Here is a 19,232-nt window from a genome sequence, read left to right on the forward strand (position 1 = left end):
TGAAAATAAATTTATTCTTAGTAACAAAGAATTTTAAGATCTTCTCGTAAAACTACAGAACACTGCTGTATTTCTAATACCTGGGAAAAAAAAAAAAAAAAAAAAAAATAGTCAAATGAAAAATGATGAAACAAATTATGATTTCCCAACTTGCCTTAATTAACGACTTCTTTATCTTCGACAATTTTTCACTTTCATTTAATTTACTAACTGATATATCAGATATGTATGATGTTTGTGTTAGATTCATGTCTTGGATATTATTGTTTCTTGTTCTCGAACTTGAGGTATCTGTAACAAGAGACGAAGATGATTATAATTAATTTTATGCTCGACCATGTCGAAATGTAGTAATTATACACCTGGTAGCAGTCCTTTAATGCATGTCATTAAAGTACACCTATTCATTCAGGTTCAGGTTTTCGATTATTCTCGGATATGCAATCGAAAGACAACTAGCAAAATGTCACGCAGGCTGGAAATCCAATACTGTCGCAGAAGTTTATGTTCTGTTACTATAATAATTAGCGTTAATTGTAAATAATATTCAAATAAATTCAATCTGTCATCTCGTTTTTCAATGTCGAATTCAATTTCAAGGTTATATCAAGTTTAACGTTTATCTTACTCTCTAGATTATATCAAGGTCGTCGACATTCGTTGCTGGAAAAAAATCAATACTTACGCATCTGCGCACATCTCACAATTTACGAGATTGCATAAGGTCAGTTCGTCCCCAGTCACATAAGAATAACATGAATACTTATGAATAATTTCAAGTTAGAAATATGGTCGAGCATAAAAAGTCGTATGAAACTTGCCTATAATGGTAATTAAGATGCTCGTATGAAAATTACTATCATTATAGGCTCGTTGCATAATGTACTATTTTGTAAGCCGAAATTGAATTTGAATACTGAAACATGTAGTTTGGAATATGAGCTACTATAAATACAGAATTTTTTCATCAAGGTCAACGTTGTTGTAATTGTTGCTATAATCATTATCATTTGCTCTCAAGGTTTGGGTCCTTCATTGTGCACCAATAAGAGACATTCACAACCAATATGGTGCAAGGCGCAATATAAGATAAATACAAAGTAAGACACACATACAATCTCTATTGACAGGAGATTTATGTTCACTATGCTGGAAAGTGAATTAATGTCAATTGAATTTTAAAGTAGGAACACCAATGAGAACAACGAAGGAAAAATATTAATATAACCACAATTATTAACACATTGTCATCTTATATTGTGTATTGTACAAACATGCAGCTTGGGAAGACAATTTCTTCTGATAAAGATTAAAATAATTAACAAATGTGAGACAATAGCTGATATGTTTAGCAATTTATTAATTAATCCAATTAAAACAGAAACACTGAGCAATGAAATTTCCTTGTTCCTTTACTTAACAAATTTTGTATCAGGTCAGATAACTGCTTTCTTTAATCTAACCTTCCTCTGAAATTTCTTCACTAATAGTCTGAAAAGACAGCTCAGCAGTGGTATCTTCTATGTTTTCAGTGACCATTTTCTCCAAGTCCATTACATCCTTTTTTATAATTGGTAACACCTCTGCAGCACCTCGTCTGTAGTTCACGTTCATTAATAATTGCTGTGAAAGTATCAGTAAAAAGTATTATAATGCCTACAACAAATAAAGTTACAAAATAAATTATAAGAGACAAAAGGATTATTTGTGAGATAAATGGCAGTTCGTATGTAATGGCTGCATTTCTTCCAGTAATTTAAAAAAAAATGGCTGCATTTCTTCCAGTAATTTTCAGAAAAAACAAACAAACATTTTCATTATAAAATATTGGATGTACATTCCTATCTTTTAAGGTGAGTTTTTCATAAAAATTGCAATATTTCTGGGTATTTTAAAGAAATGCTAGGATGCCTTAAAATTTGTGGACACATGTTATTTGTCAAATACCCAAAATGTTGGCAGTAAAAATTATAATAGCTCGTATTAACTTTATATATAAGTTAATTTATTTTATTTTATTGGGTTATTTTACGACGCTGTATCAACATCTAGGTTATTTAGCGTCTGAATGAAATGAAGGTGATAATGCCGGTGAAATGAGTCCAGGGTCCAGCACCGAAAGTTACCCAGCATTTGCTCGTATTGGGTTGAGGGAAAACTCCGAAAAAAACCTCAACCAGGTAACTTGCCCCAACGGGATTCGAACCCGGGCCACCTGGTTTCGCGGCCAGATGTGCTGACCGTTACTCCACAGGTGTGGACTATATAAGTTAATGGGAACAAAATATATTTAAGTACAAATTTAGCACATAATGTATTACTGTCTACATAACATATTACTATCCTTCATATTGCAAAATCAAAAGCAAAATTCTAAAACATTCTAAAGTGAAAACACTAATATCTTACTGAAGTCCACACTCTAACTCCTGAAGTGCACCATCTTTGTTACCACTAGGCCAGGAAAATTTATCTTCATAAATTCTTTACCCCATGTGAAGTTGCCACTCCCATCAGGCGCACCCAAGGTGGCAGAGAGGAGAACATTCACCAGATATGGTGGGATCGGGGAAATAAAATACACAGGGCAGACCAAAGGCGAAGACCACAACAGCAGTATTCAGCGGAGACGTAGTTCATCGGTACGATGAGATTGGCAGAAGTGGCACTCCGTCTCTCAAGGAGTAACTTGAGGGGAACCACTGCCTTGCGGAAAAGAGGGATCTTCAAAGGCTAAGGGAGCAAACCCCTACAGAAAACCACCCAATCGTTGTGCTAATCACTCACACTGGGTTTTCAGTATGATTCAGAGAAATAGGAATGGAGGAGATGGACTGAGGCAGAACCGACACCGTGAGGCAAAAGGGAAAGATGAACAAGAATAAAATCTTTACATTTCATCCTTTTCAGGGAAATACTGTCATGATAACATCACTTAAAACAAGGTGGATAGTATACTTTCTCCTACAAATGTGGAAATATTGTCGGACCATCGGATCTGTGCCCCGTCAGCGCTGTCGTCATTCTTGGAAAAGTTAATGCCTGTACTGACTCCATTCCACCTGCTTTCCTCCCACCATGTTAATCAGCAGGCCAAGAGCCTTGCCGAATAGGGATGTTGCCAAACTTCCGACAAATGGTGTCATAAATAACTGGTCCTCCATGCTACAATATCATTTCTTTCAATCAAAATACATCTTGTATTTCTACATTTTTAAACCTAAATCCCTTGTCTCAAATCACTTTCCGTAGCGTTTCTCTCCATCCTTGGAAATTATTGTTTCTCTCACAACCTTCAGTAATTTCTTCAATGTTGGAAATTCTTTCTGCATGGTATAAAATTCTTGTATCTTTCTTCTTAAAATACATCGATTCATATCATCTACAAGAATTAAAGGTTCCCTTGGTCTGTTCTTCCCTGGTGATTCTAGCTTTCCATCTGCACAGACTCCCTCTCTCCTGATTTTCTTTATTAGGAGCTCTGACCTGTCTATATAAATTACATAAAAATGTTGTATTATTAGTATTAGTTAAGTAAGTAATTTTATTACATAATCAATTGAAATAAAATAAGCCGCACCTATGATCGCAGCTGCTCTTTTCATTGCCTGATTTATAGAAAACAGATATTGACCTGTTTATCTTCATCGCAAAATGCTATTACATACTTCATAACATTTCTTTCGCCACTCTGTGCTACAGTGTTCACGTTGAGTTGACAACAATGGACTGCAAGTGCAAATAAACTGTGCCGCAAGAAGGCTCAAAATTGTGAATAATGGGGGAGAGAAAGGGAGAGAGATAGAAAAGAGAGAGATAGCAATGCAGAGAGAGAAATGAATTGCCGAGGCTGAGAAGGAATTAGGGTTCAGTTCGCATATCTTACGGGGGCACAGATCCGATGGTCCGACAATACATGTATTAATATCAGAACACTATGAACTCGTTTTGGCTAAATGACAGTGGTTTCTCAACCGAGTCAGTTTACAACAAAAAAGTGTTTCTTGTGAAGAAGTAATACAGATACCATTGTACACAAAAGTATCATAGTTTGTTTCAGTATCAGTTCCCAGGTGAAAACATTCCTAAGTCCTAACAGAACCATAAGAAAGTTTTCCGTACCTCCTAACCAGAAGTGGTCTCATTCTTTTTGGCTTTCATGTCACTTAATGAATGGACAAATGATTGGATTCTTACCTTGTGAGCAGATGAGTTCAAAACATCTTTACAGAAAGAAGTATTGACTTGGCGGTCATTATTTCCTTCTGTATGTACACTGCTGTTCTGTAGGTCAGACTTTCGTACATTCAAATCACAATAGTTCCCATCTGCAATGTCCACTTGACCGCAGAGCTGTTCAGGATTAATATTTATGTCAATATTACCTAACAATATTTGCTTTAAGTGTTCATTATCTTCTCTTTCAATTTCATTAATTAATTTTTTATGATTAGTATCCCATTTCCGACACTTTACATTTAATTCTTCCACCAATTCCTCTCTCCTCCTTTTCAATGTTTCACGTGTTTCTTTGTCTTGGACGGTAATCAGCCTTCTTGTATTTTTAGATGCTTGTAGCAGCTGATCTATTACAACAGGATGAATTGTATCTTCTGTACAGTCTGATACCCTATCAGTAGCCATGTTATTTTCTGTGGGTTGTGATGGAATTATCTTCACAGGATTCTTTGCAATTTTGACTTCTCTCTTAGTCTCAAGTAAAACTGGAGTTTGTGAAGGACCTATATGAAGATTTCTGTCAGATTTTGTTTGCATTATGGAAGTTTGTGGTAAGTGAATCTCCCCTACTTCATGTGGGGATGTCACTGATGCAGTAGTTTGTGAGGCAACATGAGGGATACTTTCGAATTTATGGTTATTGGATGATACTTGTATCGACATTTTTTGCTGTGGAAAAAGGGATTGTCGCACAGATTGACTGCTACTGACTTTTTGCGTAGTAACTCGAGGTTCTACTAGGGAATAATCCATCTGTATCTTTTTGTTATGTCCTGTAGCAGAGTTTGAATGAGTGTCATGTACTACAGCTTTATTTATTGATTTGAACTCTTTGGATTGATCCCGGACAAATGTTTGTGTCTGGACATTATGGACATTACACGTGAGTGCCTTGGAAACTGGTTCAGCTTGTACCTGCTTGTCTTCTACTAGCACATCAAACTTTTTCATTGTCTGTGAATCTCCATTTTCTGATACATGCTGAAACATTAAACGAAAGTCAAATGTAAGTAAAATTAAGTTAAGGTTCTGGCCAACCATTATTACTCAAGAAATAACACGGAATGAAAACATGTACTGTTTATTTGTTTTATTTTTGTTAAGTTTTCACAATCAGATTCGATGATCCTTAAAGCCTTAGTTTTTCTGAACTGACAACCTCGCAGCTATAGAAAGCATTCACTAGCTCTTGTGTACCCCAGGTTTGTCCTCGCACCTCGCAATGCATTGGTTCAGAAAAATCAAGGCTTTACAGGTAATCAAATGTAAATATAAGTAATAATGAATTTTAGTTCTTTTTGCGTGAAGCATCTGAAAACAAGTGTGATATCACAATACATACGAAGTTTATCCAGTTTCTAACTGATCATGACTCAGGTTACTCTTACTGTCAGAATGTAATGTTTCAAGCCGAATCTTGTTCTTCAGCTATTGAATTTCATGTAACCTATGGGAGAATGCCCTCTGTTTCAAATACTTTTGTAGACTTTGTAGGACGACCAAGGTTGAGATGGCTTCAGGACGTGGAGGATGATCTGCGGAGAGTTGGATGTAGGAGATGGTGACAACGGTTGCAAGACAGAGACGAATGGTTTCAATTGATTGAGGAAGCCCAGGCCCTTCATGGGCTGTAGTGCTACATATGAATGAATTAATTAGTTACCGGTTGAAACTGTATGATGAAAATGATAATGAAGCAAATTAATGGTATTTTTATAATTGAATAATGACTGAATTTGGTATAATTTTCCTCTCTTCAATACCTAATTCCCTCTTTACCCTTTCCTATCCAGTCCTCTGACTGAACTCTTACTTCCTTCAACCCCGATGGCATTAGAGCATTCGAGGTCTAGGGGTTCATTTCACTTTCCTTCCTCCTCTTTCTACTTTTCTGTTCCTAGTGCTGACCTGCTCTGGCACTAAAATCGTCCTTCAGTGGCTTAAGGAGGGAAAGCTGGTGATCAACAAGATCTTCCAGCTAGGTCCAGTGGACCCGTCGACCAACAGCAGGTGTGGTCCTCCAGACATTCTGGGGGTTGTGTGTGAATGAAGTAGCCACCAAAACGTTAAAATATGGTGTTCACTTAAATCGGCTACAACTTGCTAATTTCACTACCTCAAAATCTGTGCTTCAGTGGCTGGCCATGATAATATCTTTGAAAAATATTAGAGTGCAAGAGATCAAATGACTTTATTGTCAAACACCTGGCATTAGAAAACAACAAAACAACATAATTGAATAAACATTATGTTACAATTACAGTTATTACATAATATTAAAATTCTAAAATAATGTACATCTGGTTGACTGTATTTTTTCCATCATATTAAAAGCAGACTGATGATTTTTTAAATTGATTATTACTTCAGATTTGTGGATCTTTTAAATTATGGACAAATCATCTGTGAACACAACTACAAATGGAGCTGTAATGTAGTGGACTTTAAATAACTGGGCCTATAAATTAATGGACTTTAATGTAAAGGACAGAAGAAACTGGACATTTGGACTGTGGACATAAAAAAATGGACATTTTGTCTGTGGACATATCATCCGTGTATCATTAGAATCATTCTTAGAATTAACAGTTTTTCTCTTTTAAGCAGGAATGTGAAATTGCTTATGTTTGAAATAAAATTACTGTACATATCTTTACCTCAGATTCCACAGCAGAAGCAAAACTTGTAGTACTAGGAGTTATGGCACTCATCTGAGCAAGGATCCGCTCTCTAATTTTGCAATTATAATTATTCTGTATCTTCTCTTTATTCCTGTCATCCAACACAGCAGTAACTCCTGACTGCAACACTCCTGCACTATATACAGGTTTTGTGGCATCCCTTGAAGAATGTCCTTTTCTATACGACTTGAAAGCAGTTTCAGGGGCAGTACTGAAGATAGGAGAATACGATGTAGGTTGGTGATGTACAATACGCCTATCCCAAGCATCGTTTCCAGAGTTTTCTGCATCTGAACACATTTCTGATAATCTTTCGGTCTTTCTCCTCAGTTCCACATTTGGAGCTACTAACCCACAGTCACTGTACTTTCCTCTCTTTGGCATTATAGCTGGTTTACCTTGAGAAATTGAACTGGCAGATAATCGAATATTCTTTTCTATATATTCTTTCCAACTACTATTATGTGGTTTCATTCTTGATTTTGAAGAAGCGGAATGTCGAACTATTATCTCAGAGTCAGACTTACTCCAGCATGCTGGTTTCACTCTGCTAGGCAATAAATCTCCTGAAGATTTTATGTTGAAACGCTTCTTCCGCCTCATTCCACTTTCATCTGAACTGAAATAATTATCGTCTAACAACGAGGATTCCTCTTGAATGCTATCGTTATCACTTATAATAGAAGACTCGTATTCTTTTCTGTTCGTTTTTGAAGAATGAGCAAATTGATGGATGCTGAGACGTTTCTTCATCTTTCCTTTTGAAGCGTCTATGACAGGGACTGTTTGCTCTTTTGTAAGCTTGGGAGTGCAGTTTGCTTGCACCCAATATAGCTGTCCTGGGCTCGATCTTGAGAGCATGGTATTCTGGATTGCTGTCATCATATTGTAAGGATATGATTCAACATACACTGATTTCAACCTCTCCATAAAATCATTGCCACTCACAGAAGTCGAATGAAAAGCAGTTGAATTGGTTGTTTTTTTAAATCTGTTATCATTATTTAGTGACTGCACATGACTTCTTATCTGAAACAGAAAATATAAACTAATCAGTGAAGAACAAAATGGATTTTGAGAACAGTCATGTGTTAATGACTACTTTACTCATGAAATACTGTATGATTTTGTATTGTATTGTATTGTATTTATTAACATTCCATGGTATTCATATATTGCTTACAGCTAGAATATGGAACAAGTCAAAAAACTTAATACTATTACAAAGTCTTAATTTATAGTCACAGCTAGATCAAATATATACAGACGAGATTTACAATATAGTCTACTAATACAACACATAGTTTTAGTATCAATTTCATGAAGTGTTATTGAATGTCATGAATTCACCTACAGAATAGAAGGCGTGAGAAATTAGGTACTTCTTTAATTTGGCCCTAAATAATCTTATGTTTTGAGTTTCATTTTTTATATTGATAGGGAGGCTATTAAAAATTTTTACTGCCATATAACGCACTCTGTTTTTGATAGCACGATAGACTTGCCGATGGAGTATGAAAGTAATTTTTTTTGACGTGTATTTATGCTATGAACTGTTGAATTAGTTACAAAGTTTTCATGATTACATACGAGGAAGACTATTAATGAAAAGATATACTGACAAGCCATGGGCATTATTTGTAGTTTTTTGAAAATAGTCCTACAAGATTCCCTAGATTTGGCACCTACTATTATTCTAATTACTCTTTTTTGTAATAGAAATATATTGTTACTATCTGTGGAATTTCCCCAGAATATTATTCCAAAACTCATTACCGAGTGGAAGTATGCAAAATATATTGAAAAGCACAGAGCAGCGTTTCTCAAATTATGGTCAGCGGTCCACGGTCCACCTGTGGTCCTCGAGGTCTGCCCTTGTGGTCTTTAAAAAAATATAGAAGAAAAAATAAAATTCAATCGAATTGCGTATCACACTACAGTTGAAAATCTCAGAGTTTGGAAATGACACATGGCAATCGCCTTTCACATTTTCTCCCAGTACTGACATTTTATGAAATTTATTACCCTACCCATCTATCGACTTCCCACTCTACTTAAGTACTGGTAACAAAAAATGGATTTAAAGCACTATGAATGTGGGATTTCTCGTCATCTTTTCCTGGACATTTGGCGCAGTACCTGTAACCTAGCCAGGGACCACCTCAATTCATAACAGAGGACCAAAGTACCTAATCTTTTCATGTATTTATGACTTTCTTAATAGTTTTGCCTACAGCCACTCTGCACACTAAAATGATCACATACTGTACGTCATACACCAATAATAGAACGTGCTAAATTGCATCTTTACTTGTTTCAAATCGGGCATGTTTCTGCATTAATTTTTTTTATTTCTGTTTTTCCAGATGACAATATAAAAAATTTTAGACTCCGCCTATTTTAAAATTCGGGCGAATCAGATCCAGAAATTCAAATTACAATACTTTTCTAATTATATTTTTTTTAGCCAATCACAAGTAATTTATAACAGATTCTGTGCATTGTCGATTCGTCGTTTGCCTGTTAGCAGTTGTTTCATTTTGAAATCCTTCTTATGTGGTACACGCTAGTGGTTGTCTATGTCTCTCTTAAATAGTGCCCATTATACGTAATAAAAAACTTGCTTCGATCCTGATCTTTGAAAAGAAAGGAACATCATGATACACTTTATTTAGGCAGTATTAATAGTTCAGAAGCTGTGTGTAAAGATACTAATATCAGTGATTCTAGTGCCATAAATGAAATACGAGTATCTAGACATCCAAATATAGAATAACTGTGTAAGAATCAGCAGGCTCATCCATCTCATTAATGTACCGACATTTATTTTTTTTAGTTAATAGGTTAAAGATCATCCAAACTTTAATAGCCTTGAATTATGTAAAAAAAAAAATTTTCTTTTAACATGTTGTTGTTGTCGTTATCTAATGCCGGGCTTGGCAACGAAGCCATTAGCGTTCTTGCTCTCCAATATTTCTCTGTGGTGGATCCATCAGGTAGAACTTCACAGGTTATGAGATGATCTTCAGTCATTTCTTCTTCTTTGTTGCATAGAGGGCAATTTGGATTTGTGTAAATTCCTATTTTATTCAAGTGTTTGGCCAAATAATCGTGTTCTGTATGCAGTCTGAATTTTGCTACTGCAGATTTACGTGGGATTTCTGGAATAATTTCTGATAATAATAATTTCTTTTAACATTAACTTTAATTATTTCATAATAGTATAAAATTAATTGCATTAAATTAATTTTAATTAATTGATTCTATTTTAAAATATAAGTGTACTGGTATTAAAATATACTACAAAAATGATAAATTTGCTTTCCAAGGGAACAAGAGTAAGGTGGCCCGTGGAACTGTTCTGACTTAAAAAAGTGGTCCTCACTTCAAAAGAGTTTGAGAAACGCTGGTATAGAGAATTCAATATGGACATATGTGGAGCTTGTTTCCAAAAAGTACCAAATCCATCGAGACAAATTATCTAGGAGAGCAAAAAAACTTCCTGAAGCTATAATAATTACTATAATTATATCAATATTTGATTTAAGGTTTGTCAGGACCTCTTTGAAGTTATTTATAGCAGATGTAATGCTATTCCACATTTTATTCAAGTTATTGGGAATTTAATTTTGAATTTGGTACATTTTGGCATGAATTTATTTCCAAAGGATATACACAAAGAGTCCGATAGAGTGACAGATAAATTTTCAAACAGAACATGATATATTACTTTTGAAGTGCCTCTCAAATAAAATTCATACACCAAGGTAAATAAATATACTTACATGAACAGGTCTATTCGGACATGGTTCCTCTTTCGAATTCTTCTTTATGCTTTTAAGAAATATGTATTCATCAGGAGATTTTACTTTTACATTAAGCAACTTGCGTGTTTGGTATCCACGGAAAGCAGCTTGTATCTTTATGGCTGCTAATTCTTGCTTCTTTCCAGTTTCCATTAGTTCTTTCAAAGCTTTAGTCACTTCTTTTCTCACTAAATAAACAAACAACAAAAATTAATATGTATAAATGTACAGTCTTACTAATAAACAGTGTATAGTTTTTATACTAGACTTATGCAGAGTTGAGACAGAAAACTTTACTAATAAACCATGCATAAGCGATGGATGTATAAACAGCCTGTAACTATACAATGGGAATTGCTTTGCAGTAGTTATATATACGAAACCCCTTGTTTAAGCGTTGTATATAGAGAAAAAATGGCCGCCCCTCTAACAGCTGTTCGTATCGACTGTCATTTTATGATGATGGTTGCCTAGTAACCAAAGAAGAACAAACCAAAGAGCACAGAATAATTAGAATAATATTACTGTAGCTTGTACTCTTTGACCAAAATATAGTATGGTAATCGATTAGAGCCAGTTGTACTATCGATACTTAACACGCCACTCTAGAGCGCTCTACCGGATGCAATAGAGAACCTCAGATATTCTATTATCTTTCGTAACGAAGTAATGACGAAACTATGACGTAGCTGTGTAACAGTTATACTGTTATACACGACGTATGTAGTGATTATTAGTAAGGAATTTACACACGACTTATAAACGAGCTACTCATTGTATAAGTATAAGACAGTTAAACGTCTGTATATAGAGTTTTTATTAGTAAGACTGGTAGTGTATATTGTGTATACCCAGACCATTGTAACCTTACACCTTACAGCTTTGTGTAATGTTGGTAGCAAGAGATGCGATGTTGCCACAATGACCACTTACTACACAACAGCTGACTTAACTTACGCAGAGTGTGCTATTCTGCTCCGTTAATTAAAATTACAATTATTATGTAATTACGTGATTTATTACTGCCATCTTAGAGAGGCCTAAAATTTTTGAAGTCCGCTATATTACATTATCTGCAGTAATGGAGCGATGTCTATATACTATATGAACAAATTCCTTCTCTTGCTTGTAAAATTGACAAGTCATTCGCACCCTGACTATTTACGCAAAGGATTCCCACTAAGTGAATTACAATTTTCTGAACGTCTTCAGCAGCACTACAAATCTATACTAAACGACATTTCATACAAGTTGAGAGGATGCAAAGGCGTTTCTTTCCCCTTCTACTTGCCCTGAGTCCATCAGTATAACAGACTGGTAGCTGTTACCTCTTATACTTGCATCCCCCAAGTTGTACACACAAGAAAATAAAATATTAAATAAAGTACATAAATGGATATAAAATACAGTGACACAGATGTTTGACAATTACATGTTTCAGTATATTTTAGTGTCGTTTTTACAAAATTTTCAACTAATAATTAAATAAAGGGACGCTAGTTTGTATTATGAAGTCAGGGGGAATGACACAGTGCAGATTGTTCCGTCGTCTATGCTGTAGAGTAGCAACTAGCAGCGAAGAAAACATTTATCTTCTGCTGTCAGTAGCTTTTTAATGTGCCAATTGATATAAACAACAATGAAATGAAATATAAATGCTTAGTATAGATTTTAGAAATCTAAATTACTGGTAAACGTTTTCAATGATAAGAATTTTCACTATGTTCAAAGTCAATTAGTCAAACGTTAATAAGATAGACGGTATTATCTTCCGCTTCACGGATGGTAAAGAGTGTGAGTAGAGGGGAAGGCCTATGAACCAAACTGAAATGGGGATTAATAATAAATCTGTAGCCAAAATTTTTCTGGTAATTTTCGATTTTCCAAAAATAATTGGTATTAACACGTATAATTAACCATCCTGAAACCGAAAATCGCTTTTTTGAAATTTCTGTTTGTATGTCTGTCTGTCTGTCTGTCTAGATGTTTGTTATCTTTTCACGCGATAATGGCTGAACCGATTTATATGAAAATTGGAATATAAATTAAGTTCGTTGTAACTTAGATTTTAGGCTATATGGCATTCAAAATACTTTATTTAAAAGGGGGGTTTGGGGGCTTGAATTAAATAAATCAAAATAACTCCCTTATTATTCATTTTCATGAAAAATGTTACATAACAAAAGTTTCTTTAACAATAATTTCCGATAAGTTTTATTCCACGCAAAATTTTGATAGGACTGATATTTAATGAGATAAATGAGTTTTAAAATTACAATAACAATGCCATCTAAGGCGCTGTACTGAAATAAAAACAAATGACTTCGTCTATAAGGGGCCTTGGACAACAACAATCGAAAGCTATTAAACATAGCCTACAGAGAATGTTTCTGTGTTTGTATGACGTAATATCGGAAGCTAATTAATTGTTTAATTATTATTTCACCATTGGAAAGTGTAGTTTCTCTAGATGGATATAATTCTACAATGTTATTACAGTAACTTCTGAAACATATAGCAAGTAATATAAAGTATACACATTAAAACTATATGATATGTCAATCTTCACTAAACTATGGTTGCATGTAATAACAATCAAGAAACATGTTAAAGGAATTGTCATTGCACCAAATGAGTGCTCTCTGGACCAAAATGACCGCATTTTAATTTATTTAAATACAATTTAAATTAAGTAACATATTAAACTATTTATCCTTCTATCAAACACGAATGTTCCCTGGATCAAACGTCCTATCTTAATTATGTAATTACTTTATAGTTATTTCTAACAGGTGCAGCGGAGCGCACGGGTACAGCTAGTTATTTATATAACACTAATATACAAATTACGCACGTAGTCACACAACATGTAGAAAACCGACAACACAGCTGAACTCCATGAAGCAGCATGAGCAGCTGACAGAAAATGCTATGTTCTGATTGGTTCAAAAGGCTACTGCATAGCATTCTTCAATTTTTTCATAAGAAGGGCTGCCAATGAAAATAAGAACTATCAAGTACAAGATTACAATGGCCTGGATATAGAAACCAAAGTTAAGTGAAGTACACTTACCTATTATATCATGTTCCCGTAAACCATCTTGTTGCTTTACATCATATGACGCTTTGAGCTGAAGGTCATTTGTCACTTGTAACATGCTGGCATCATGATTCGAAACTTTCAAATTCATTCCTTTCAATGCTTTGCTGATATCTTTCTTAACTGTCAGGAAATAAACACAAAATGTTAAATCCTAGAAACAAAATCTAAACTGTGTCATTTTTATTTGCCTTTGGTAGTCAAATGGTTCTTATGTTTACTGGTATGTTTGATTGAAAATAGCAAAAAAATAAATAAATAACTAAAGTCAAGATCATCATCGCTCCAGAGAGCCCAATCATCATTACCATCAACATGATCATCTTCATCATGATTATTTCACCACAGACAAGTAGGATTATCAGAAATGTGAAATCGGTGTAGGTACAATTGAGTGACAATGTGACCTATTCTGGCTCTTGTTAAAAATGTTTGAACATGTATTGGCAAGTTTTTGTACATTTCCAAGTCATTAGTTTCTTTTGTACAGACTGTAAAATTTTTCCTTTGTCAGAAGAGAGCCAATTGTTGATCCATAGGTTTTTAAAATGAGACTTTACTGAAGCAAAAGCACTGGATAGAGATATCACTTGAAGAGGTCTTGGTTGCAAATATGTTGCCTGTTTTGCAATATTATCGACTTTCTCGTTTCCAATGACTAGGTATCCATTGAAATGTTCCTTTTGGAGTTCTTTTAGCTTACTTAGTTGTTTCTGAATTAGAATAATTCTATGTGCATATAGGTTTGGTACATATTTAATTATATTAAATACAGCCCCCTTGGAGTCGGTAAGTATGCAAATAGATTTTTCAGAAATTTGAGTAACACACTGAAGAGCAGCATCAATAGCTAGCAACTCAGTGTCAAGACTGGAGGAGGATGAACATGGCATGAAATAACTTTCTTGATATTTTGGAATATAATACCCTGCTCCTGATGTCCCATTATTAGGATTTAGAGATCCATCTGTATAAATTTGAAGGTGATCCTTATATGTACTGCAGAGTAGTTCCATGGAATCTAACTTAAGAATGTATGGAGGATCATTTTTGGAATGATTTCCTGGAATTTGTATGCTATGTTCTGGAAGCACCCATTTCCATGGAGGAATTTCGTTCACAACTGGAGTTTTAGCAATGAGTGTCTCTGTGATATAGATTGGTATTTCTTATTTTTTTATTTTATAGAAATTACACAGGATATCATCTGATAGTTTGAAGAACATCTGAGATCTGGATGAAGCTTGCAATTTTAAATGTATTTTTAGATCCTTTTGTAATATATAGTGTCTGAGTGGTTGAATATTACATTCAATTTCTAGGGCAACAGTTGACGTGGTTTTTGGTACTCCTTGGCATAATCTTAAGGCTGAGTTTTGAAGAACAGAAATTTTTTGTAGATGAGTTGCTGATGCTCCTCCCCATATTTCACATCCTTAGGTCAATTTTGATCGTATATAAGCATTATAAAACAGACGCATTGTCGTGATATCTGATCCCCATTTCCTATTAGCTATGATCTTCAAGAGATTTAATCGTGGTAGACAATGCGAAGCAACATTGGTTAAATGTGTTTTCCATAATGAACACTGATCAAAATACCCCTCATTTTTCGCGAAAAACAACAACTGAATAGACTACAGTGGGCTTTATGTTGTCAGCAAACAGCTGGATACGTTAAGAAGATTGATTGATTGATCATCTTCATCATCATCATCATAATCATCGTCGTCACTATAGTTTTCGAAATTATTGTCACTCACAGTTCCATCTTCATTATCAACAGTGCCATCACCAGCACTTACACCAACAATACTTCCATCTGCATCATCCTCACCAGAATCATCACTACTATCAAGAAATCCAGGCTCATATAATGTTTTGTCAAGTTCAATTATGTCATTATCTGAATCTTCACTGTAAGAATCGGAGGAGTCATCATGCAGTTTCATGTGAATCTTTTTGTTGCTCAACACGTCCTTGCTAGTAGACACCATTGCACTAAACCTACACACCGATAACTTTATTAAATTTACGACTATTACACAATGCAGAAATCGTCGTTTGAAAACCACTTGAGTAACACTATCGCACAGAGGAAAGTTTCACTTTACACTAACACAATTATCATCCCACAGTTACACTACAGTTCATTTATAAACTTCGCAAGAAGTGTGTCGGATTCTGTCCCACATTGGACCACATCGCAGAAATTCCAGTGTCATATGTAACCTGACATGGGACTGGAAAGGGTTAAAGATACGATATAACACATACGATATTCTTTGCTCTTTACATACCTTTTATATTATATTCTGGTAAGTTATTTTCTTTCATTTCTGTATGATCATCTACAATACTAGGATTTCTGAGCCCACTATTAAGGAGTAATTGTTTATCCTTATTTGAATCATCTGGAAATTTTAAATGTAGTCCCTTTAATGCTCTGCTAACATTCTTCTTCACTGCAATAAAAATAAATGAAGACATTACTCTTACAAGAAAATACATGTAATATACAGTACCGTGTCCTGTACTCCAACCACGAGAAAGTCTCAGGCAAATGAGACACAGTGGGGTGATGCTATGAATGAATGTTGATGTCATAAGGTCACACACATGGGTACACGCATCTCCATTGGTTATCTCTCAAAGCACAAACCACAACACTGATACACACATACTTATACTACCCTAGTTACAAAATTAGACCACGGTTAATCTCTTAGGGCCGTATTCATAGACATTTTTAGCTCAGGCTTTCGGTGGATGATCAGCGAACTAACGTTTTTAGTATTCATAAACCAGTGTTAGCAATATGGTATGATATGAATCCTGTTTAGCACGCTCGTAGCCCGGGCTAGCGAAATGTCTATGAATAGCACCCCTGGTCTTTTAATCCCTCCATACAGGAAATAACATATGCAGGAGAGCGCATGTTTCTTAAACTGACGTTATAATGGTAATATTATCTATCTACTTCACTCCAATAGATGACGCAATACTAGTCACATTCCTTTCACGGTTAATCTCCTGGTTGGAGAACAGTATCATTAAAGAAAGTGATTAAAGGTCATTACTTCTTATAAAAGCATATCATTTTAAGGGGACTTGTACGTGAATGCATGGAGAAATTCTTAAGAAAATGCTAATACTCGCATTTAAACTGCAGAGGCATAAAAAGTTGCAATCATAATGCCATGTAATTTATAGAGCATTATAATTAAGCCCTGAATTTTTTTATAAATAAATGATTATTAAAAGAGTCTTCATTTGAATGTCATATTTATTGTGGATCACTCAATAAGTAAACAGCATGTGAAAACAAGAAGTAGTGTGGCTACAAGTATTTTCGCCTTATTAGGCATCATTGGGTAGCAAAAGAAATTAATTTGTATGAATGTAAAAATAGAATGTGTACCAAATAGTCATCTTAAAGTATCATAAACAACATATTACAAGACATGTTGAAAGAGCATAAACAACTTTGAGTTCATAAAATGTGTAAAATTGTGAACATACGTGATGTATCAGGTGAGACAAGTTAAAATTAATTGAAGAATAAAAAAAAAAATTAAACACTGGAATAATGAGTCACTGCTCATGTGAAACATAATGGAGACTGTTTATGTACATAGTATCAATAAATTGAAGTAGGATGTCGTCGAAGAAAAGCTTAATGACAAATATGTTATGTAAAATTACAATGTGTACTTGTCAGCAACACTGTAATTTTTAAAATGTGAAGAATGCTAATAAATCTGAGTTGATCATTCTGTGAATCCTTCAACTGGTATATGATAATATTTTCCCTTTTAAAAAGACATGGTTCTAATAAGCAGAAATGTAAGCATAAAAGTTATGTACAGTACCTTTCATGTTACGTTTTGGTAAATTATCTTCTTTTGTTTCATTATCACTGTTTATTAGAAATGGATTTTTTAGCTGAAAGTCGTTTCTTACTTTCAAATTACTGTTTGTTTCATCTAAAGCTTTCAAATAAATTTCCTTGGTGGTTCTGCTTGCTTCATTCTGCCCTGTAAGTTAATATAAAGACTTAGAATATGAACAGACACAGCAGAAATGTCATTAGACACTAATTATTACTGATAAGAAATATATTAAGCAAATGCATATTTGTAAAAGATTTGCATACCGTAATGAAACATAGTAATTACATGTCTATTAAGATGATTGACACATGGTTATTCATGCATATATTTAGGCTACATATTTTGGACATTTCTGCATATTTCGACATTGAGTATATTTCATGCATTTTTTTTCCCCCCCACTATAACCTTGGCCTCCCTAATGACAGCCTTCCAACAAACCTAACCTGTGCTTTCAATCTCAATCTTTTAACACCAATTTCCTTCATGTCATTTTGAACACCATCATACCAACACAGTTTAGGTCTTACAGCTTTTTCCTTGATCCAATTTTAGTATCCAAAGACGTTTTTGGTGTTCTACCTTCCTTATCCTGACCACATGGTCCAACCATTCTAGTCTTTTGAGTTTAATATCAGTGATGATATCTGTATCTCTGTACATGCAGGGCTCCTACAAAATACCTTTCTGATTTCGAACACAAGTAATTTACATTCTATGAATCTGAGGTGCATGAAAATACAGTAGTACCAATGGAAAGAGAAACTCAAAAGTTTAGTTCCTTACCCTAAAGATGTTCAATGTGTCCCCCCCCTTGGTAACACAGCACACATCAAGCCTATAGTCAAGGTCCACGTAGGTATGTGGATTTTCCGACCCCCAGATTCTGAGGTTATGTCTGTTCTACTTAACAGAAAGATGAAAAGTGGCTTCATCAGAAAACACCACAGAACGGATAAATTCATCGTTTTCAATTAAAATCTGCATACTTATGCAGAATTTTCTTCGTAGCACTTTGTCCTCTTGTTTTAGGGCTTGCAGCAACTGTAGTAGGTACGAATGAAATTGCAACCACTTGCGAAGAATCTTGTCTTAAAATCGGTGTACCATTTACAGATTGTAGGCCCACTGGGTGGATCTGCACCAAACTTTGTTCGGTAATGCCGTTGCACATTAATAACCGATTGATTCACATGAAAATTCAGCTTTTCTGTCCTCTACAGCAGCCATTTCGCCTCAACAATGAACAAATTTGTTTATATGTGCTATTATAGGCAGTGTTTTTTTTAAGTAGGTTATTTTACGACGCTTTATCAACAGCTTTGGTTATTTAGCGTCTGAATGAGATGAAGGTGATAATGCCAGTGAAATGAGTCTGGGGTCCAACACCGTTACACAGCATTTGCTCATATTGGGTTGAGGGAAAACCCCGGAAAAAACCTCAACCAGGTAACTTGTCCCGACAGGGAATCGAACCCGGGCCACCTGGTTTCGCGGCTAGACGAGTTACTCC

The 19,232-nt window shown here is 34.8% G+C and overlaps 1 protein-coding gene across 3 annotated transcripts in view; it reads right to left on the bottom strand.

Moving 5' to 3' along the window:
- LOC138700286 (centrosome-associated protein 350-like) overlaps window positions 1-19,232 on the bottom strand; it is a 54,746-nt gene that overhangs the window by 28,346 nt on the left and 7,168 nt on the right. For all 3 annotated transcript variants that reach the window (XM_069826792.1, XM_069826790.1, XM_069826791.1), the window contains exons 3-10: window positions 17,699-17,863; window positions 16,127-16,291; window positions 13,800-13,949; window positions 10,706-10,914; window positions 6,897-7,949; window positions 4,198-5,220; window positions 1,464-1,623; window positions 155-291 (exon numbers count right to left, since the gene is read on the bottom strand). In XM_069826792.1, the coding sequence (XP_069682893.1) occupies window positions 155-291; window positions 1,464-1,623; window positions 4,198-5,220; window positions 6,897-7,949; window positions 10,706-10,914; window positions 13,800-13,949; window positions 16,127-16,291; window positions 17,699-17,863 (3,062 nt within the window). The remainder of the gene's footprint in view (window positions 1-154; window positions 292-1,463; window positions 1,624-4,197; window positions 5,221-6,896; window positions 7,950-10,705; window positions 10,915-13,799; window positions 13,950-16,126; window positions 16,292-17,698; window positions 17,864-19,232) is intronic.

Source organism: Periplaneta americana, chromosome 5 (genome assembly GCF_040183065.1).
Source record: "Periplaneta americana isolate PAMFEO1 chromosome 5, P.americana_PAMFEO1_priV1, whole genome shotgun sequence".
Lineage (NCBI taxonomy): Eukaryota > Metazoa > Arthropoda > Insecta > Blattodea > Blattidae > Periplaneta > Periplaneta americana.